Source organism: Leuciscus leuciscus (assembly GCF_965113295.1).
Source record: "Leuciscus leuciscus genome assembly, chromosome: 16".
NCBI lineage: Eukaryota > Metazoa > Chordata > Actinopteri > Cypriniformes > Leuciscidae > Leuciscus > Leuciscus leuciscus.
In genome coordinates, this window is record NC_138740.1 from 3470097 (window position 1) to 3494461 (window position 24365).

A 24365-nucleotide genomic window follows, 5' to 3' on the forward strand; every position below is an offset into this window, starting at 1 on the left:
TCATCAATCTTGATTGCTTTTCTGCAAACAACAATATTGATTAGAAACATGTGTTTTATTAGCACAGATTACAGCTGAGTGATTGTCCTCATGTACAGCTGCTTTATGTTGCTAGATCAAAACAAATGGGGGAAAACTTTTGTGAAAAACAGTATTTTATTCATATGTTATGCTATGTCCTCTGTAGTGGACACCGGGACTCAGTTGTTTAAAAATAAAAGGAATTTATTTTAGGATTAATTTATTTTTCATTCACCAATCAATTTTTAGGTTTCAGGATATTTTTTTTTTACCAAACTTTGTATAATTGATACATGAACTGATATGCCATTTTACTCTATGCAATATGAGGGTAAAATGGCCATAAATGTCATTCCCATTCAGTACAATGTATCAATACACTGTATCTAATTTGCATATTTATGCATTTTTCAAAGCAGCTTTACAGAAAGTGCATGAGTCCATATTACAATTTAGAGTCTGTTATCAGAGGAAACGGTCTAAGTTATGCATTTTAGAAATGTACATATAGTCACAGTTAGCTAAAAAAAAAAAAATTTAAACAATGTAACAATTTAATGCAGAAACAATGAGTTCATTGAAGTAATGAATACTTGTTTGTTAACAAATGATTATGACATTTAGAAAATATATCATTGGTGCCAAATTTTGCAAAATACTCCTCTCGTGCTATGATCATTAAATGGCTTTCCTGGGGTAAAAGTAACGCTATGTGGCAAATGTTCTCCAGCTGTTTTATTGACCATTTCCACGGGTGAAAAACACTGAATGATCGACATTCTGTATGAGGCAGAAACATTTCGGTAAGTTGTAACTTAGCCTACTGTATCTTTCAACACGCCTATCGTTCGTTCGTGTTTATTTACTATTAACTAGTAGTAGTAAGAGTAAGAGATGATGTGAAAATGGATGTGTGGCGTGAGAGCGTGTGAAGTGTCGGTGTGTGTGTGTGTGTGTGTGTGTGTGTGTGTGTGTGTGTGTGTGTGTGTGTGTGTGTGTGTGTGAAAGCACCTGTGTTGTCCTCCGACGCGACTCTAGGGGGAGATCTGTAGATCTCCTCATCCATTGGGAAGTGTTCAGACATGGTGCAGATCCTGGACTTTATCACTGTTTGACTCTGAGTCTGAGTTTCTACAATGTTTGACTAATAACTCTGAGTCTGGTAATCGCTGCACTGACCTGAACAACTCTGCCTGTGATGTCATATGGAGCTCGCGCTGCCTGTGACGTCACAGCGGCTGCTCTGGGCGTGGCCGATCGATCGCCGCGAACACATTTAAAGGGACATTCACCCAAAAACAAAAAAAGTCATAATTTAATCACACTCATGTCGGTCCAAACGCGTAAGACTTTTGGTCGTCTTTGGAACACAAATGAAGATATTTAATCTGACAGATTTCCACGCAACAGAGTGAAAGAGATTGTTAAACTATAATCCATTTAAATCGAGCGGTTTAGTCCAAATCTCCTGAAGAGACTCGATCGTTTTATATGACGAACAGATTTAATTTAGGCTTTTATTCTCTGCTGTAAAAAACAAACCCTCTAATGTTAGCGTTATAGGGAATTGTATTGTTTTTATGTCCAAAACCACACTGCATTCGTTTATTAATCAGCATTTATTCAGTGTTACACAGCCAATACATTTTGAACATTAGGCTACAGATTCTTTAACCATGTACAGTATTTCCAAGTCATTAGTACAGAAAACTGAACACATCAATTCATAAATTAAACAATATAATAAGTGAATGAAGAGGATAATCATGATTCATTGGTATAGTTTAATAATGATTTAATCCATGATACTCTGCATAATTTGGCCCAAAACATAAAGACATTATGAAAAGATTGAGCAGTCACTGCAGATCTGAGTGTCCTGTATAAATGAGGTTGATGTAGGCTACTTTAATTCTGATACTTTCATTTCAATTCTGTGGTTTGTTCATTTACTTGGAGCTTAGGCACTGCATTGGTTATAGCCTGAAATTGATATCAACTGTAAACGTATATATTAGTGCCGACGTGAATAATAATCTTAGAGAATTTACGATTAGCATTAGCCAGCACTTTTAAATTTGCTCTGATGTCAGGCGCTCTGGCTCCCGGCAAACATGTGTCTATGGTGGCTGGTGGCTCCATTTTCACGTTCCGTGTAATAGAACCGCCAATAACTAGGGCACATTCAACAGGATTCTCAGTGGGTGTTTCACTGTGGGGGGAGAATCTATTTGATGTTGTAATCGTAACGGAAGAGCGGTGTTTTGTCCCGCGACTACAGCGTCTCACCGTCACCCAATTGCCCTGCTGCACGGGGCCGAACAATGTACAGAGTTCACTAAGCTAGTCACATCCAAAGTAGTATCTAAAGCCCTTGCACTCTTACAATTAACCTCGATTAAAGTTTGGATGCGTGTCTCTAGATCTGAAATCTTCCCCGTCAGCTTGACTATCTCCCTGCATTTATCACATGTAAATCCTGTGCTGGCAGAGAAGGCTATGCTATACATGTTACATGAAGTGCAAGTGACAACAAGAGGAGAAGATGACATGACTCACCGTGTTTGTTGACTGATCCTACTCACCTAAGGCTTGATGAACTCGTAAAAAGGCGCGAGCGAGTTTGCGAACAGGCTAGCGAATTACTAGCGTGTTGTGCTAGCAATAACGATTTAGATTGAAGCTAGCGATGTCAGGTTAATGTGTGATGTTGAGTAAGCTATATTTAGCAGTATAAACAACAAGGAATGATAGTAAATAATGATTCAAAACAGAAAGATATACGAAGCTTACAGACGCAAGCCAACTCAGCAGCAGCAACGAGGCAGACAGGAGCAATCGATCAGACAGGAGCAATCGAACCCCTGATAGATTTCTATGAAACCCTGATAGAAGAGGCTTTGCAGAACATCCACAAACACAATCACACAGAATGGCCCAAGGCCTTTGAGATGGCTGCTGGTTGGGCGGGTAGAAATTTTCATAGCCGAATTAGTATGGAGGCAATCGAGCAGGCAGAAATCACGGCGGAAATGCCGAACACTTCGACAGCACAGGTGGTAGAAGTTACACGCGCACCGACTTATGCGGAAATAGTAACATTGGGCGGACATACAAGACAATCCATCGGCAACAATCCATCAGGGACGCTGGAAAACGTGGAAGGACAACATCTTCATCTCTTTGAAGGGTTTTAAAACCAGTCATGATGTAAAATGGCATCTAAGGTGATCCCTGACCCTTTGTCGTGAAGTTTCTCAAGAAGATCCAGGCATTCTGTCAAAGTTTTCAAAAAACAGTTGATTAGTCATGTTTGTCCTTATAGACACTCACAAACAGATTTTGAGAAATGTAGTTCATGTAAGGTCATGTTACCATGAAATTCACAGCATTTCTTGCTGTTACTATGATATTCTCTGGATGCCCATGAACGTTTATTCTATTATTGCTAAACATTCATTGTCAATATGCTGTGTTTTACACTTTGCTCATCATGGACACTAATAATTTTACTGAGCTCTTCATGTTTTTAAGCAATGTTATTTCCATTTCGTTCTTGTTGTTGGTCTCACCTTTGGACAGATGTGGCCTTTGCCAAAACCAACGGCCTATTCTTTTGACCAGCTGATCCAGCAGTAGGTGTATGTCCTCAGTCGGGACCCACTCAGCGGACTTTCTGACCTCTGTTTTTAATATGGCTTCATCAGCACCTGTAAGAATACATTTCCAGTGTTTAGTAAAACATCATCAAACACATCAACAGTGAACGGTGTGCGAGAAGTCGACTCACGTCTTTCTTCAAGGATCAGTGTGTCTCCGAAGTCCATCAGCTTGACTTTCAGGGTGTTTGGGTAGATGAGAACGTTCTTCATGTGTGTTTCGTGATAAACACCATGATCCATGCAGTGCTGCAGCGCAACAACGAGCTGCTGAACGATGTGTTTCACTGCATGTTCCGTCAGGGAACCTCGGTTTCGTTTGCAGAACTCCAACAAGGTCATTCTGTCACGTGGACATTCCAGAACCAGGATGTCTTGATCATTCAGGATATACATGCCATATAACTGGTTGATATGTGTGCTAGTTGGAGACTTTTGTAGCATCAACATTGCAGCTGCGTCTCAACTCAAAGGTATGGGACACGCAGGCTAAAGAAAAGAGATTGACAGAAGTTTTTTTTTAATTAGTAGGCCCCTTCTGTCTCGAAAGACAATGGCTGCGCCGCCTTTATCTTTTTCAGTCAATCTTGTTGTAGGCAACATCTGGAGTGGCTCAGTAGTCCTATCCGTGCATGGCAGTCTCTGCCGCAATTTAGGCAGACAAAGCTGGATGGCGGGTTGGAGTCATGGCTTTGTTTCCCCTCCTTCCTGTGACCTTCTTTTGTCCTTCAACTGCTGGAGTCTCTTCACTTCTCCCCTTTGGATTCCATCACTTACTGTGGTTCTCCATGCGCTGCGATTTTCTGCAAGTGACTCCCAGGTGTCTGGGTTTATACCAGTGGTTTTCAAATCACGCTTGAAAACATCCTTGTAACGCAGTGTTGGTCGGCCTAGAGGACAGTGTCCTGTAGCTAGTTCACCATACAGTATATCCTTGGGAATACGGCTGTAATGACCTGCCCATCGGAGCCGACGTTGAGTTAGCAAAAGGTGCATGCTGTGGGAATTTGTCTGTTCCAGGACAGATGTGTTGGTGAACTTGTCTTCCCAGATTATACCAAGGATTCGACGCAGGCAGCAGAGATGGAAACTTTCAAAGCTGTTTTCCTGTCTGACATATGTCGTCCAGGTTTCGCTGCTATACAGAAGGTGCTGAGAACGCATGCTTGGTATACTCTGAGTTTGGTATTCAATGAGATGTTATTGTTGTCCCACACTTTCTTGCTTAGTTTGGACAATATTGCAGCAGCTTTTGCAATACGTGTCTCTATTTCTTTGTCAAGCGACAAGTGACTGGTGTTGGTGGAGCCCAGATACTTGAAGTGGTCAGTGTTTTCTAGCACCTCGTCATCAATGCTGATTGATGGTGGTGAAGGGACATTTTGGCTCATACATAACATTGGTCTTTTTAATGCTGACCGTGAGCCCGAACTCTTTACAGGCATGGGAAAACTGACTGAGCAGCTGCTGATCGGTCGTAACCCACCTCCTTTCTTAGGTACTTTGAAGTAGGGACCATAGTACCCTGACCTCAGAATCAGCAGGAGGGACCGGCTCTATCGCGTCCTTCGCCAGTAGGCGAAAACATGAACCACCCACGAACACGGTCTTTACATGTTTACCAGGCATGCGAGATAGATCGTGGCCGTCAGTGAGAACAGGAAACGACCGCAACCAGAAACACACGGGTGGAATGTCATCTTTAGAAAGATGCAACTCACACTCATGTAAGCTCTTTCAGGGGAATGCTCTCCTTGGCACTGAAGCACGCAGGGGAACGGTCGCAGCGGACACAGACAGGAAATGTGCAACCCATCGTGCGCTGTCTCTCTTCAAGGCGGTCTTACCAGCCGTAAGAACGGTTATTCAGCGCTCTTGGCGCACCGTTACCAGCTGACAATGGATGTTAATTGAGTACAAAGCACTGCACAAAACCAGCACCAAAAGTAGCATTAATGGTAAGTAGTATTCAAGTCACTTGTATTTAGTTTATGTATATTGATACCGTTTACCATTTGATCAAACTATCATAGTTGGTTAATGAAGCCCAGGCCTTCAGGCCTATTATGTGAAGTGTAGGCTGACAACAACATGAAAATGGTGACGTGTGTGATGGATTTTAATTAATCAACTAACATTTGTTTTTCTTGCAGGAATGACATTCATATGCTTTTAAATGTTTCCAAACTCTTTGGGGAAAGTGTGTGTGTGTGTGTGTAGTAGTCGATTGTTGAGTCTCCACTGTTGCTTAGTTACCTATGATCACGCGCGTGAACTCGACAATCGACTACTGTGGACTTCGACCGAAAACAGGAAGTAAATACAGGTATGTGCGCTGGCTGAATTAACATCACTTTTATTCATATCTTTCACATCTACTGCAGTCAGATTCACCGTGTTCACTCTGAAGGAATCACTCACATGGCTGGGCACTTGTAATGACACATCAAGGATGTTAAGAGGCTAAAAGCAGGTATAAAACTTGCCCCATTTAAGTCAACAGGGTGCAAATTTTAAAAAGAGGATAACACTGTGTAGGCTGTGTTGTCGTTGTTGTCTGTACTGACAGCACTCCAAATTTACAAAAAAATTAGCTCAATGTTAAAATTGACCGGAGTTCTCCTTTAAGGTAGGTAGGATGATGACAGACTTAGCATTTTTCCTTTAAAATGCTTCTAAATTAATTAAAAGGTTTAATTAAAAATTGGCTATTCTGTTTGGTAAAATTTTTGAAGAAAACTGGTAATCAGATTTAAAAGATTTAAGATTTAAGTGATTTAAAAAATGTTTTACCTTTGCTAATAGGGGCAATGATTATGGTTAAATTCAACCAAATTAGTATATGTTGAGTATTTTATTTGTTGTGTTTGAGAGTGCGCCGAGAAAGTTGTTAAAGGGTAACTAAACCCTAAACCAACTTTTTTTAGTTAATGATCTGTAAGAATGGGGCTTTATTAGTGCTGTTCATTGATTCGAGTAACTTTTTTGACATTTGGGTATAAAGTGTTTTAATTCTACAATATATGGTGTAAAAACGTCTGAGTGCTGGCCTCTTCAGGTTGAACGGTGGCTACTGCAGTTGAATTTTCCTATTGGATGTTAGCGGTACTATGTGACGTAAGCAGGTTCCAGCTCACCACGCCCCTGGTACGAGCTAGCGTAGCAGTGTTGCCAGATGTACGATAATTATCGTATTTGTACGATAATTTTGACCTCTGTACGATGTACGATCAATAATGAAAAAAATCCCATAATGTACGATAATTTCAGAGTTTTCAGTCTTTCGTCCAAACACACATCCTACCGCTTCTCTCTCTGACCCCGAATCATTTCGCAGGCTCGCCTGCCTGCACGCAAGCACACGTATACACACACATACCACATGGTGTCGACCGCACGTCAACACTACACTACAGTTTTGCCGAAGAAGACAGTTCAGTTTAGATCAGTTCCATGATGGCATCCAATCTGTACCGTAAAAGGATTCCTCTACCAACAACACCTGCCAACACAGCACAATCCGATGATGACAGCAACTTAGAGATCGCATTTGAATCTTTCTAGTGTTAATTGTGCACTTTTTTCTCTCTGTATCATAGTTTAATTATGGTCTAGTTCAAAATGTGGACTGTCGGCATATCTTTTGCACTTTGGCAAAAAAAAGTTAAGTAGCCAGACTTCCTCCAGTTAGTGTGAGCGTATTACACAGCTTGTTTAAATTGGCTGTAAAATTATTTGGAAAATAAAATTGTTGGAAAATAGCTATATTTTATGTGTTTGGTTCGTGTACGATAATTTTTCTCAAAAAACGATAATTTTGAGGTTTTGGTACGATACTTCGACATTTCTAATCTGGCAACACTGTAGCGTAGATTTATCTGTATTTAGTACAGTGGTCAGGAGGGTACGTAGGTGTAGTGTTGCTGGTTGCAACATCACTGTTGGACTGCATAGCTTTCCAGCAGACTTGTAAATTAGGCGCCAGTGGTTGCATGCACTTGGCCTGGAAGACCGTGAGTGTGAAACCTGCATTTTACACGGAATTGCTTTTCCAACGCAATAGAGGTGGAAATGGGCTTCTCCACACAGCTCGCGCTGAAAAGCGACGCAGTGCCAAACGCTGCTCCTCCTGCATGGACTCCACCACCGCAGCGGCGTCTTGATGTGAGTGATCATATATATTTTAATCACAATTTATGGTTAGGCTAAAGTTAATCCTCTGGGGTCGACAAACGCGTCGGCGCATTTTGCTGGATTTTTTCACATAGCGGCAAAATATGAAAATGCCTACAGAGAGCGCGCGCTATTGACATCAACTCGATAAAACTCATCAGATGCATGTACTTTACGTCGTCTTGCGACCCTGTGAGTCACTCTCCATTTTAGAGAGTCTGACAGCAGGTCTCAGGTGCACGCCCCCCCGCTCACGGTTCGTCCCCTCTATCTCCGCTGGGCTCTGCCCACTTTTCTAGCATTTTTCAAATATTGCCAGTGGGTGGAGTCAGGCTCTGACCAGGGGTTTAGTTACCCTTTAATGAAACTTTGTTCTGCAAATAGCAACTAGTCATGCTGGAAACCAGATTTGAGAGGGAAAATACCCTGAGATGCTGTACTAATGAAAGTTGCTTTTTGTTTGAATGAGACTTTATTTCTGATTGAATATAAAGAAAGATAATGAGAGAAAGTTGAAAGAGTGAGACAAGATAAATAGATCAATATTGTAATCCTGAGATTTATTAATTTTTACATTTTGAAATCAATAAAAAAATGAAGAAATTGTTAAAATTATAAATCATAATAATAGGAATATGCATTCTGTAATAATTAGGAAATTTTGAGTCATGAAGAAACTTTTATGAGTTAGACTTTGATTTATTAAAGTAGATGAGATCTATAAAACCGAGCAATAGGTGCTCTTAAAGATGAATAAATAGTACTATATTAACTGCACGTGTTTAAATATTATACTTTCTATCTGAAGGTGTCTAGAATTTGTATCCCGTTATCCCTTGTGGGAGACAGTGTGAAAAACTGATCCATTGCAGAGATTCTAAGAGTCAATGGTTTGTTTAACTAAGATAATTCTTTGTGCATTGTGCATAGTATGAGAATGAGATTGGGTGACCGACTCTAGATATAAATTGTGATTTGAACAAGCACATAACAGACATCTTAGAGTCATTTTATTTTGGTTTCTTGTAAAAGAAAAGAAAAATAATTATTTTTGTTTACATTATACACTGTATTATAGTTAGAGGAACTTTCCTGCTTTTTCCTGCGTCTTTGCAACGAAGAAGTGCTTGCTTTTTTTCGCAATGAAGTACTAAGCTTTTTAATAACTTGAAGAATTGCTGTGTTGTAAACCAGAAGAGACTTTTGGATATTAAGCTGTTTAATTAGATTTTTTGCGGTTCTCTGAGTGTTCAGAATTTCAGACAGCTACCTTGACAATGTGGGATGACTGCACAGAAATAAAAGAGGAAGTGGGGCCTGCAGCCGCCCTCCTGAAAGAGGAAGTTGACACTTCTGAGAGGGGTCAGCATGGGGAGACTGAGACAGTGCAAAGGTGACAATTCACTTGAGACTTTTCCTAAAGACAATTTTGCCATGCATTATGACATTTTGTGGCAGGATGGATCAAAAGCCAGAGCGAGGAGAGTGCCATCACAGCCTGATGATCAAATGTATGAGCCTGAAGTTCAACTGAATGACAATCCACACAGAAAGACAATCAGCCTTGTTGGCTAGGTGCTGCATTTTCAATGATCACTACAGAGACCGTTTCAAATTTAGTTATTATTTAACTTGATTGTTTTTGATTATCCACTGGTTTCAGCAATTCTTCATATTTCTTCATATTCTTCTCTGTTTAAACTAACACTTTGAATCTGCTTTCAATAGGTACCAGTAACAGCCCTACTCAGTTAAAACTGGGGCTGGATTCTCTGGAAAAGACCTTACATTAACCAACTAGTGGTAAAAGCATGTATTTGTTGAGGATAGAAAATACACTATGTCTAGAAAAGCTAAAATATTGGTCACTCCATTTCATTTAAAGGTAATTTTCTAGATTCAATAAAAACAATGGATCTAATTATAAACATTTGAAAACACATGCTGTCATCACCGAGGGTACGAGATGGAAATGTTATTTTCTTTTTGTCCATGGATCAAATCTCCTTTTAAATAGCTTATGAGCAACAACAAAAAGTTTGGAAAATTGAAATTGTGCAATGAACGAAAAATTGCTTTTGAGAAATTAAAAATGGACTCTCAACTGCAACTGTAGGTCTATACGATTATTGTTTTAAAGTGTTTAATCTATTTGTTTTGAAAAGTTAGGTTTACGTTCACGGTGTTAAACTCAAACACATGACGACTGCATCGGACACTTGAAAACTGATTATCCTAACGTTTAGACACTGTCGCAAGGGGAATGCCACAGTGTGTCTACGTTTAGTACTTTCTGTCGTCGTAAAAGTTGTTAACGTTCAAATTCGGTGGTTTTCCACTCCTAAATTAATAAATATATATATATATATATATATATATATTCCCCATTCAGTTCATAAACTGCTATGGCAGACAAAAAGGTATGAATCTATGAGAGGGGTGTGTGAAATATGGTGTTCTAAGACAAATAAATTATGTCAATCAAAACAGATGTATCTAAATTTATTAAAATCCTACACAGTGTAGATTTAAGTGGGCCCACAGAGGTTAAAATATACCCAATAAAATAACGACCATGGATGATTTTGGCTAACTATCCTGGCCTGTGTTATTATTGTGGCAGAAAGAAACAGAGCCACACCTGCACAGCGTGTAACTTTGGGAAGGCAGAGAGCAAGCAAGCTTGCCCTGTCCACCCCATACTTAACTTTTTCCTTTTACAGGACGTCATCATGGATCTCATCGAACAGAACTGATTCTGTTCCAAATGCATACAAATATTGTCTGGTTACTGTTTAACATGAAATTTTACAGGTCTCATCAAAAAAGGACGACCGGCCAGACAAGCAGATGACATAATACATCTGTCTCTAACAAAAAATACTTAAGGTCTCCATTCACAGGTTGTTCTTGTGGTTCACTCCACAAACAAGGTCTAGTGGAGTGTTCTGAGGAAACATCTTGCAACTATCAGCCAGGTTGGAGACCGTGACACCTCCGTCCAAGCATCTCACCTTAAACTACACCAACCAGCCTGAGCAACCCCACACACCATCCCCAAACGCCAACGCCAACCCCACACGCCATCCCCAAACGCCAACGCCAACCCCACACGCCAACGCCAACCCCACACGCCAACGCCAACCCCACACGCCAACCCCCAAACGCCAACGCCAACCCCACACGCCAACGGCAATGCCAACGCCAACCCCACACGCCAACGCCAACCCCACACGCCAACGCCAACCCCACACGCCAACGGCAATGCCAACGCCAACCCCAAACGCCAACGGCAATGCCAACGCCAACACGAAGGATAAAGTGGGGGATCAAGGACGTGCTAGTAACGTACCTCCCTTGCCAACGAGGGAAAGCCCATTGCAACGGTTCGCAAAGAATCACCCTGGTGAAGATTGAGCGTCCATGGGGCAACGAGATGATCAACACATCTGGAGGAAGATGTGTACCAACTAATGGTTTAAGCTTAGCACAATAATTCATATGGTGTGATGTTTATTGATGCTTTATTTGGTCAATCAACCAAATTAATTGATCAAACTATACTGTAAGACTGAGTATTTAGATCTCATGATTTGAACAATCACTGATTAATTTGAAAATATTTCGGGTACACGTAAACTGAGAAAAGGAAAATCTCTTAATTCTGTATAGTATAGCTATAGGGACTCTAAATTGGTACATTACTGTAAAAATTATAAATAATCTAGGGACTATTTTTGAAGAAACTTGAGGGTTTTAAAACCCTAATGCAGACATCATAGATGCTAAAAAAAAATTAATAGTGGCAATAGTTGTTCTCTAATAAGAGAATGGGTGATAAGTTACTTTGCCGGACTAGGTCCGAACAGATCATTGGGTAAACTTCTATAGCGATGACTGAATGACTAAATTAAATATTTTTTAGGTGTTTCCATTTGCTAAAATAGCACAAAAAAAACTTTCAAAAGGAGACTGATTTTAGGAAACATTAATTTCTGGATTATTATTATTGAAGTAATACATTTCCAAATTTCCAACTTATTACTCTAATGTTTTAATGAAACCCAGAGCATGAATTGGAGCAAATTATGTAGGGGGCACAAAGATAAAACCTAGATCAAGAACAATGTAACCCAAACATGTTAAATTTAAACTAAAATGAGTCTAATCAGTTCAGACATTTCAGCGAAATCAGTTCATTCTGAAAAAATAAGATGGTAGGAAGATAAGTAGTTACAGATTAAATGGCATGTCAGCAACTAAGGCTATTTTCATGGCAAGAGCTGGGTTAAACAGAGTTCATTTTAAAATAATGACATTGTTTGAAACAAAATAATAAAATTATTGATATTTGTGTTAAGGATAAAAATGAAAAATACTAGAATAACTTTTTGGGTTTGATTTTATTACACAGATCCTTAAAAAAAGCTAAAACAATCGCCTGCTTGAATTAAAAGCTAACAAAATAAGGTTAAGAAAAATGGTTAATCAGCAGGATCAGCCTGTTAAAGGCCTAATAGATCAATGAGATTCAAAATCCAGAGAAAGATGATACTTAAACTTGACTCAAGGTTTACTGAAGTTAAAAGGGAATGTACTATGGTATGTTTAGCTTTTTACTAAAGATAGAATTAGATTGCTTGAAGATAGAATGAAGAAGATGAGAAGAGTGTATGTGGTAACATTGGAAATTGGTTGTATTTTCATTACAGCTTAGGACGCTGATTGAAGGAATATCTTACAGGTATTATCAAGTGAAAGATGAAACATGGTATGATTAGAGATATCAGGTGGTATTAAAGTCACTGACTTATAATGGGATGATTTGGTAAAGGTAAATTAGATTGCAGGTAAATCATGCGGGTATCGAATAATTCATTATAGGAAGAGAGGGGAATGTGATGGATTTTAATTAATCAACTAACATTTGTTTTTCTTGCAGGAATGACATTCATATGCTTTTATATGTTTCCAAACTCTTTGGGGAAAACTTGTGACTTTGAGTGTGTGTATAAATAACAATTAGGTAAGTGAAACTAGACAGATGACTAGTTCTCAAACCTTGTAATAAGTAATCACAAAAACAGAGTTTGCTTGTGCCAGTGACAGAGGGAAAAGGTTGGGGCTTTTGAACCAATCATATTGAAGGTGACATGTTAGTCTTATTTGTTTTCTCGATTCTATAACAACTGTTGTATCTGTGTTATCTGGTGGGATTCTCAATGGGATTTGTCTGAGATCCTCCGGCCTTGCTTCTTCGGAGAGATTCCCTGAGAACTGCTCGGGAAGATCTCCTGGCCGTGATTAAAGCATTTAAAGGAAATTTGCTTGAGTCTGTTTGTTGATTATTCCTGCGCAGGAAGCTAGTTTAGGAAGTAAGATAGTTTAGGGAAAAATCAAGTTAGAGTAAGAAACTCGGCCAGTTGTCGACTGAAGATACAAGAGCGAGTATAAAGGTAGGTATATATACTGGTGTCAATTTGGAGACGCCTCAGATAGTTAGGTTTAGGGAAAAATTACCACACGTGAAAGGACTTTATATTTTAACATTTTTGATAATTATGCAGCAATAGTATACAGTGATGTGATTTTTCTGGATTAATCCGGATTTTCCGACCTGAAAATGTGACCTACGTGAATCATGCAGATCTGTAAAAAAAGATCCACGGGGTCGCTCTGTCAATAGCAGGGATGCAAACTGCGCGCTTTTCGGCACCTCCCGCTTTTTTCACGTCAGTTTGGGTGACTTGGGTCTGAGAGCGTCTGATTATAATTTCACAAAGTCATCTGAAGCCATTCCATAGCTTAATGTGAGGGACAGAAGTGTATTTACATCATTAAATTAAAGTTTATGGAAACTCGTTTTCCCTCCTCTGCGGCTGTCAATCATTCTCCATTCAGTATTCAAACAGCGCGCGCGCCTCGTCCGGTTACAGCAGGATGCACGGTAAAACTCTCCAATGTGCGCAAGTGCGCATTTAAAAGTTCACATTATAATGTCGGCCGGTAGTAAATGTGCTTTAGAAATAAACGGAACTTGAACTTGATTATAATGTGAACTTTTAAATGCGCACTTGTGCAGCGCTGCACACTGTGACTCCATGTTGCTTTGAGCACATCATTCTGCACCCGCGATGCGCATACGCGCTCTGTTTTGAAGCGTTTCATATTATCATGGTTTTGCGCACTGAAAGATTATTAAAAGCCTATATTGTTTTATACCTAGCCTGCACAATACATTTAAAATAAGCATCATTTAATTGTATATTATTTCTGTGTAGTGTAGGCTATATAAATATATACACTTCTGAATTCTTGACATTCATATATAAATATAACATTTTGAAATGTATGATTGCCTGATTGAATTTTATAAGAGTACTTATAGTAATTTGTTTTTATTAACATGTTTAGATTTTATAAAATTACTGTGCAGATTTTCTCAAGAATTACTTTTTGCTGCTGATTTATACACTCACTAAGTTTAATAAAAAAATACATAATACATTTATGTAATATTTAAAGGTGTTAACTGTAATCTTACACTGCAAAATGATAACTTACAAAGGATTAAATTCATCACAATTATGTAAGTATCTGGATATTTGCCGCGGGGCGAGGGCTTCGATAACCTCTCTCTTTTTTGACCATACATGTGTTTGCATCCCTGGATATATTATTACAATTTAAAATAATTGGTTTTCAATTCATTATACTTTAAATGATCATTTATTTCTGTGATGCAAAGCTGAATTTTCAGGATCATTACTCCAGTCTATCACATGATCCTTTAGAAATCATTCTAATATGATGATTCATTATCAAAGTTGGAAACAGTTCTGCTGCTTAATATTTTTTCATAACCTGTGATACTTTTTTAGGATACTTTGATGAATAAAAAGTAAAAAAAAAAAAATAGAATTTAAAAATAGAAATCTTTTGTAACAACAATATACACTACTGGTCAGTCATTTTTTTCTTTCTTTTTTTGAAATAAATCAATACTTTTATTCAGCAAGGATGTGTTAAATTGATAAAAAGTGATAGTAAAGAAGATTTATATTATTAGAAAATATGTTTTTATTTTGAATAAATGCAGTTCTTTTTAACCTTTTATTCATCAAATATATTAGGCAGCAGAACTGTGTCCAACACTCATAATAAATCAGAATATTAGAATGATTTCTAAAGGATCATGTGATAGACTGGAGTAATGATCCTGAAAATTCAGCTTTGCATCACAGAAATAAATGATCATTTAAAGTATAATAAATTGAAAACCAATTATTTTAAATTGTAATAATATATCACAATATAAAAAAAAAAAATTCAGTATTTTTGATCAAATAAATGCAGGCTTGATGAGAAGAAGAAACTTCTTTCAAAAACATTAAAAATAGTAATGTGTCCAAACTTTTGGCCTGTACTGTACATGTATACTAACAATGAGGCAATAATAACTGATACAAAAAAATAAGAATCAAAAGCTAGTAATCATATGGTTTTACTGAACAACACTATTAAATACATAATGTAATATACTATAAACAATGAACTTATGTACATTATGTATTATAACAAAGGCCAGCAAGAGGGTGCAAACGGCCTGGTGTTGTTTCTAGGGTTGGGAATCGAAACTCGAATACTTGAGGTCAGGAATCGGATACTAGTTATAAAGTTATAAACTTATCGAGTCCTTTATAGATTTCGATATGACTTTAAACCGACGACTCGCTCGCTGTTGTCTGTGCTGCAGGAGTGTGTGTATCAGTGTATTGGATCCGTGCAGCTCTTAAAGGGACAGCAGCCTAATATTCCTGCTGTCGTCTGTATAATAACACTAATCAAACAACAAAAGAAAGTGAAAACTCACTCGTTCTCGACTAAATAACTTTTGTAACTGTGTTTGTAATGTATATTTTATCTATAAAGTGCAGTGTTTTTATTTGATTAGTGACATTTCTGAAGTAAACTAATCCTTTAATCTCATTTTAGTTCCACATAGATTCAGTTCATTTCAATAAAGTGTTGATGTTGTAAAGTTAGATTCAGTTCAGCTCATCTGTTAGTGTTAGTGCAGTTAAGGCCAGACACTACAGGCAAAAACTGTGTTTTTGAGAATTGGGCTTTTTGGCTTTTCATAAAGTGTTTTTTCAGACTAGTGGACAGAAAACATCCAAAATACACTTTTAACTGTATCTCTTCGAGCACTTTGTCTATTTGTGTCTGTAGATTTCAATTACAGTAAATATCTATAAAGGCCGTTTTCTCAAAATGAGTTTTTCCTCCTACATTGAGCCAGAAATCTCCACTCGAGTAACACTTACATACACCAAACTTTACAGTTTTATTCTTCTATATATTCTGAAGGTTTTTGCAGAGGGGTTTGTTCATATATAATTATCCTGATTTTATTCAACGTTTTATTCCTTAAAAAATGGCGAAAATGTATTTATTTTTGGCTGTTGACGGTATTTTTAGTGATAAATAGAGAGATCCAAAATCCTCTCTGTAAAAACCTTTGACTCTAATATTTAAAACAAGGATTTTGAACCTGACTTTATCCAATGTTCAGATTCTTGTTCTATGAAATGTATGCAAATGAGTGCATATTTAATTAGATCACGCCTAATTTGCATATTTAAACATACAATTACAGAAAACACCTGAGGTGTCTCGCCTTAAACTGATAATATTGCTGAGTAATCATTGTCTTTTAAACCCCAGTTGTAAGATTTGCATTGATCCCGTTTCTGTAAACTCAGGATGAGCTGTATGATCATCTGGAGGAGCTGGAGATCATGAAGGTGGAGAAGCAGGTGAATGAAGCCATGACCTGGATGAACAACAAAATGAACCTGCAGAGCAAACAGAGTCTCAGCCAGGACCCAGCCGTTAAAGCCCAAGAGATTCAGGCCAAAACCAAGGTACAGACTTCATGAAACGCTTGATAGGTGGATTATGGATTATCCATACATGTCTGAATTAGGGATAAGCATTTTTCAAAAGTATTGCATTCAAATATTTGGGATTCGAGCATGTGTTTGCGTCATTACGTCACATCTGTCCACATAAAGAACGACTAGTCTCGGCTAGTCGGCTATGAGTGTGAGGATGTTGGAGATTTATAGCGGTTTCTCACAGCACTTGATATAATTAAACTTATCAGTTTGTTGGCGGATCCAGAAAGGTTCAAACGACAAACAGCAGTGACGACTGGAGATTCCGCGCGTGATCATAGATACTAAACCTATGCGCGTGAACTCGACAATCGACTACTGTGGACTTCGAACGAAAACAGGAAGTAAATACAGGAATGTGCGCTGGCTAAATTAACTTTATTTTTATGAATATCTTTCACATCTACTGCAGTCAGATTCACCGTGTTCACTCTGAAGGAATCACTCACATTGGCTGTGCACTTGTAATGACACATCAAGGATGTTAAGAGGCTAAAAGCAGGTTTAAAACTTGCCCCATTTAAGTCAACAGGGTGCAAATTTTAAAAAGAGGATAACACGGTGTAGGCAACACCGATTTTTGTCGTTGTCTGTACTGACAGCACTCCAAATTTACAAAAAAATTAGCTCAATGTTAAAATTGACCGGAGTTCTCCTTTAATTAAACTTATCAATTTGATGGCGGATCCAGAAAGGTTCAAACGACAATCAGCAGAGACGACTGGAGATTCTCCCGCTGTAAAATGCAAAAGACTTCAGACTTCGGAGCGGCTACAGAGAAAAAGAGACTGTAACCGGCCCATGGGAAAACAAGGATAATATCGGAAGGGCATTAAATGTCACGCAATCCTGATGTTGTTCACATTAACAATTTGAGAACTAAGTATAATTTGAACGGTTTGACGTGATATGATAAGCTATCGTTAGATTTAATCAGCGTGATTTACTGCAATGCTTTTTTCCACTTAGTTGGTCAGAACAAAAGTGAATGTCAAACTTCCAAAAAGTAGAATCTGTGATTGCGAACGCCAGGATCCACACCGGCAGCGACTGACAGCCGCACATCCTCCTCAAAACATTGGGTTCATCCGCGCTGTGCCGAGCCGAGGCACAACCCACGTAAAGTTGACAATTCCGCGAATAACTGCAATTGCAGATTTCTAACAGAGATGGCGACATAGAGGGCAAACTACGGACTGCAGCTTTAAATGACGTTTAACAGGAAAGACGTTTTTTTTTTTTAAGAGCATTTCTGAACAAGCTCACGACTAGTTGAAAACATTAAAGAATATGTGTAAACAAAAAATATAAAGAACAAAAACATTTAAGCTCAAGCAGCGGGAACGGAAAAAAACACGCTAATAAAGCAGACTGCGTCAATTATTGTGTATGTGAAGTTTTAGCTATAGTTATATAGCATGTTAAAGTGGTTACTTTTTGAGGGTGAGCAAAAACGCACAGTTTTTGTGTGTGTCCCTTTAAATGCAAATGAGCCTCTTACTCCCGGCACAGTGGGCGGAGCTACAACAGCTCATGTCCTGAAACTTTCAAGAACTTTTAGCCTTTTATGTTCAAACCGGAGTCAGAAAGATGGAGAGACTCAAGAAGAAGTGACAACATGTACACAACATTTCTGAATGGTTAGTTGATGAATTTATGTAGCTGATGTGTAGTTATCCTCTAGTCATTGATTGGCATATTCTGTCATGATAATCTATAAATCGTGTTCCGGGGGCGGAGTTTATGTAAATTTTAGGGTTGGTGATGTCACTAAACCCGGGAGGAATGTGGTGTAGTCTCTACCAGCCGTTTGTTGTAGTCCTTAAAAATCTATTTCTGTAAAAGCAAATATCTCCCTTTGCTTTGAACGTTGAGTGTCGTAACTTTGTAGATGTTGTTTTATTCTCAAACAGCAACATTACACACTAACTAAAGTTAGAAAAGTGAAATCATAATCAACCACCCCTTTAACACGCTCCACAGCGCCACCCAGTGCATTTTATTATAACGGCGAGTTAGTGCTTGGTTGGGATTTATCATGGATTCACTGCATTTACGGCCAGCAAAGCAACGTAGTAAAAAATTGTTATAATAATTACAGATCAAAAACTCTAATATTCGTGCACACCCCTAGTCTGAACCTTCCATCTGCAACTTTTCCCGTTATACAGGAGCTGTATTCTTGTAATCATATCGTCAGCAAACCTAAGCCCAAAGTGGAGCCTCCAAAGGAGACGGCGGCCGAACAGAACGGTCCCGTTAACGGACAGGGGGATTCAGAGCCCCAGCCGGAGAAGAGCCGAGTCCCGGAAACACCAGACGCCAAACTCCCCGAGATGGACATTGACTAGCTCCTCTTACACGCCTCTGCGTTCGGATTAAAAAACATTACCCAATCCAGCAAATGTTCTCTTGCTCTTGGTGGCATGTTTCTTTCTTTGTGTTTCACTGTTTAAAAACAATAATATTTTTTGTAACTGGGAACAAAACATGTAACATGTATAGGAAGAGAACTTGTCTTTGTTGCTTCCCCCAATTGTAATCAATTTTAACTTTCCAAAAGTATGCATCTTAACTAAGCAGTCAAATATTGTATTTATACTGTGTCCCTGTAGTCGATCATTTTATCCCATAAAACTCATCTTTGATCACCAAAATGACATATTTAAATGTAAAATCATCATGCCTTAAAATAGCTTGAGTGTAACTCGACACCCTTGCCTCATTTAGTATATGTGGTTATATGAATATGCAAATGAGCCCCGCCTCCACTCACTCACTCAGCTCAGAGATCCACTGGTTGACGATCACACGTTGATCTGATTGGTTACAAGGTAGTTTGTGACGTCAGAAACACCAGCGATTTCAAAGTGTGTGTTTGAGACTGTCTTTGGTTCACTGCAGTTTTAAGGAGGAAATACTCAGCAATGCTGTCGACTTATGAATTTACACATGGTTTGTCTTAAAGCATATTAAAAACACCACATAAACATATAGACACATCAACAACATTAAAAGCTGGATTTTCACCACAGGGGGACTTTAAGACATTGTAAGAAATTGGTCCCTTCAAAAACATCAGTTCATACATTATCAGAAAATACAATTCATACACAATAGTCTATTTATAAGCACTTTCTCACAAACGCATCAGTTTCAGATACAACTGCCTAAAAGATGTTTTTTACTTTTTAAAGTCCTGCATTATTGATACTTAAGTACATTATTTGTCACTGAATTATTAGTATGTTTTTTTGTGTGTGTGTGCTGATTTTATGAAAGTATTGTAAAAAAATAAAAATAAAAATGCTTAACCGGGTGGACAAAGTAGAGGAGCGCGGGGCACAAAGGTAACGCGGGGCTAGTTGTAACACACTTGTTTTAAATACTTCCACACGTGACGAATGACGAAACTTGGTGTTTTTACTAGTTGCCATATCAACACTATATAGAGAAAAAATTGCGCCAAAATTATTATTTTTTGTGGAAGATATCCATAGACATTTATTAAACCATAGCAAAAGTTAATTTCTTACTTAAGTTAATTTTTCATCTCTATTTTTTGTGTTTATTTAAAATTAGACAAATCTGATATTATTTTAATCTCCAATATGCTATTTAACAGTTGAGATAGTTCTTTAATGCTTCGCTAACTAGCAGAAGACACTAGCCTGGTTTAAATCCCAGTTGTGCAGGCGGGGCATGTTGTCACACTGCGTTACAATGAGCCCCTATTAGAAATATGCTATTCTATTCTATACTTTTATGAATTCTATTGAGAAAACATGAGAAAAAGGTGAATAAAGACTGAGAGTCAATGTTCAGAAATTACTAATTATTTATTTGTTTTGAACTATGTTGTAAAGCTGTGTTTTCCTGTGTTCGTAGTCAAAACTCAAAAATGAGTTTATATTTAATTATTAAAAAATGCCATTATTTTATATGAAAAGGTTAATAATTGTATTTTATTTAGAAAATATTTTAGTTTGTCTTGTATATTTTTTTAATTAGATCAGATAACATTTTAAGCTGTCATATGGTCATGTTACAATGTACCCCTCACATGTTACAATGTACTCCACCTATGGGGCATGTTGTCACATTTCACTTCCATTCTTTCGGGGTATATCAAGAAAAAAGTATACACTGTATTAATAAAACAAAAACACATAATTGTACTAGACATGTGGGAAATTAATGTGGGAAAAAATAAATACTCTGAACCATAAGTAGATTTACACAAACTGAGAAAGTCAAAAAGCGTTACTTTGTGCCCCGCTCTCCCCTATGTTTTTTTGTGTGTGTGCTGATTTTATGAAAGTATTGTAAAATAAATAAAAATTTTTATTTTTTATTTTTTTTTTTTTTATTACAGATAATCAACAATACAATCAAAAAAGCAAAAGTGAAAGAAATACACAGAAAAGAAAGAAATGAAATAAAATAAATAAATAAATATAAGATACACAAACACTGAGCAAAACACAAGACTATTAATCAAATAAACACATTAAACAAAGTACAAATAACCACAGTTTTAACAGCTTTTTTGTTTTGTATGGAAGAGATGGTAGAAATATATTGTTCCATTTCAGTTTTTAGCACCGAAAAAAGTGGTTTTTTATTACTGAATTTGCACTTATGGATATGGAATTTGGCAACAAATAAGACTAGGTTTACTAGAAAGAGTGCATCATTGTCCTTCCCACAGTCACTAAAACAACCAAAAATTACATTTTTGTAGTACAGGGAGAACTCAGGAAGAATATTGTCAACTAAAAATGAATTAATGTCTTTCCAGAGCTTATAAGTGAATTCACAAGACCAAAATAAATGTGAAATAGTTTCAGGATGTAAACCACAAAAGGAGCATTTTACATCAATGTCATTCTTAAACTTATTTAAGCATACATTTGTGGGGTAAAACCTGTGTAGTAACTTAAACGAGACTTCTTTCATTTTGTTAGTTAAAAGGAACTTCTGGGGTAGGGACCAGACTTTTTCCCAGTCTATGTTAAGGTCAAACTTATTCCAATAGAAGGATGCAGGAGAAATAGAGACTAGGTCCGCCTGAAACAAGGATCTAATTTTGGAGTTCGCTGCTTTATAGGTAGAGAAACAGACTTTACCTAACGGAAGCTGAGTTGGATCTGGAGGTGACATTGATAATGGTGGAGAGATATCAATTGACCTGAATAACATACGAAGACCTGAGGGCACAGCATCAAAAACAATAGAAAATTCTTTTGGGCTTACAGGAATCTTATATTTGGCAAGAAATTCTGAATAACTGTATAGTAGTCCATTCTTATTAAAGAGTTGACTGACTAATAAAATACCATTGTTGAACCAATTATCGTAAAAAAGCGACTTGTTCTTATAAACAATATTAAAATTGTTCCATATATAACACCTCTGTGGAGAAAAGTTATGCTTGTAAAGCAAAGCCCATGCTAAAAGAGCCTGTTGGTGGAAATTGGAGAGTTTAACTGGGATTTTTTGTATTTTATAGTTACAGAGCAGAATAAATTTTAGGCCACCTAACTGTGAAAAGACATGATGAGAAATAAAATTCCAGATGGAAGTAGGGTGTTTGAGATATTGCTTGATCCAATTTATCTTGAATGTGTTGTTGAGAGAGCTAAAGTCTATGAAATTTAAGCCCCCTTTGTTGTAAGAATTCAGAACTACAGACTTACGAATATAGTGAGTTTTATTTTTCCATAGAAAATTAAATAGCATCTTATCTACAGATTTACAAAAGGAGTTATCTACATGTAATGACTGAGCAGCATAGGTTAAACGAGAAATACCTTCCGCCTTGGTGATTAGAACTCTGCCTTTCAAAGAAAGATCTCTTTGTAACCATCGGTTGAAAACCTTTTGAGTTTTTTCAATGAGGGGAAAAAAGTTTAACTTACCTCTGGCTTCTCTATCTTTAGTGATATGAACACCAAGATATGTGACTGAATCTCTTACAGGGATATTACACACTACAGAAGCAGAGCAGTTATTCACTGGTAACAGTTCACATTTGCTAAGATTGAGGGTGAGACCGGAAGCTTTGGAAAAAGAGCGAATAAGGTTAATCGCAACTGAAACCTGTGAAGCATCTGCCAGAAACAGGGCTGTATCATCCGCCAACTGACTGATTAAAATATGATTATTTGCCACACTAATGCCTTTAATAGGACTGTTTTTAATGTGTAAATTAAGAAGTTGGGCAGCGAGAAGGAAGAGGTAAACAGAAAGAGGACACCCTTGCCGTACTCCACGCTTTAAATCAAACCTTGGGGATGTACCATTGCTTAATTTAATAGAACCGTTTCCATTAGTGTACAAAGTTTGGACCGATCTGCAGAAGAACTGACCAAAACCGAACTTTTTTAAGGTTTCCGTTATAAAATCGTGCTCTAATGAATCAAAGGCCTTATAAAAGTCTAAGAAAAGAATAAAACTGTCTTCATGAACTAGCTCAGAGTAGTCTAATAAATCTAAAATCAATCTCACATTATTTGAGATGCGTCTATTCTGCATGAACCCAGATTGGCTCTCATCAATAATAGAGTCTAATACTGATTTCAGTCTCTTGGCAAGTATCAAAGCAAAAATCTTATAGTCATTATTTAATAAGGAAATGGGGCGCCAATTATCTAACAGAAGAGAATCTTTCTTAGGCTTAGGAATGAGTGTAATTAGACCCTGACTTAACGTAGGTGGCAAGGAACCTCTATAAACACTCTCAGCAAAAACTTCTTTTAAAAATGGGGCAAGGCTCAGAGAAAAATGCTTATAAAATTCGGCCGTAAAGCCATCCGTTCCGGGTGATTTATTAATTTTTAGTTGATTAATGGCATTAGTAATTTCATTTAGAGAAATAGAGGCATCGCAAAAGTCACAGTTAGCTTCAGAAATCTGATTGATATTAGGAATAGAATTAAAAAAACATGTGGCATCTTGAGGACAATATCTTGAGGTGTAAAGATCACTGTAAAATCCAGCACAGTACTTGGCAATTTTCTTTGAGTCGTCAGTAATTGTTCCATCAATTCTTAATTGTTGAATGGTGTTATTTTTTGATTGCTGCTTTTCTAGTCTAAAGAAGTATGCAGAATTCTGCTCGCCCTCTTCGAGCCACTTACGGCGAGATCTCACAAAAGCACCTTCCGCTTTTCTTTTATATATCTCGTCCAACCTATGCTGCTGATTAGTAAGCTCCAACTGTTCAGACTCAGTAAGTACATCTAAAGGCTTAGAAGTTAAGGATGCAATTTTAAGTATAGTGTCGTTTTCCTCTGTTCTTCTTTTTTTAGCTAAATCACTACTGTATTTCCTGAGAAATTTAGCAATTTCGTACTTTAACAACTCCCAGTTATTGCTAAAAAAATTCTCACTTTGAGCTTTGTCCCAGTAAAGCCGTATAAAACTCTCAATCTTAGATGTCACCTCCTTGTGTTTAAGGAGTGTACTATTAAGTTTCCAATAAGAGGTTTTAGGAGAACCGGGAGAGAGAGAAGGAATGAGAATTTGAATAGTCTTATGATCAGATAGG

General features: G+C 37.6%; 1 protein-coding gene and 1 long non-coding RNA gene across 2 annotated transcripts in view; one reads left to right on the top strand and one right to left on the bottom strand.

Moving 5' to 3' along the window:
- Positions 1-2121: 2121 nt before the first annotated feature.
- LOC309477998 overlaps positions 2122-24365 on the bottom strand; it is a 136264-nt gene continuing 114020 nt past the window's right edge. Inside the window, exon 4 of the long non-coding RNA XR_014198737.1 lies at positions 2122-3297. This is a non-coding gene — a long non-coding RNA (uncharacterized lncRNA). The remainder of the gene's footprint in view (positions 3298-24365) is intronic.
- Positions 16611-19341, top strand: LOC309477971 (heat shock 70 kDa protein 4-like). The gene is made up of 2 exons (XM_082141512.1): positions 16611-16780; positions 18985-19341. Exons 1-2 carry the CDS (start codon positions 16655-16657, stop codon positions 19162-19164), a joined length of 306 nt encoding a protein of 101 aa, XP_081997638.1. The 5' UTR covers positions 16611-16654; the 3' UTR covers positions 19165-19341.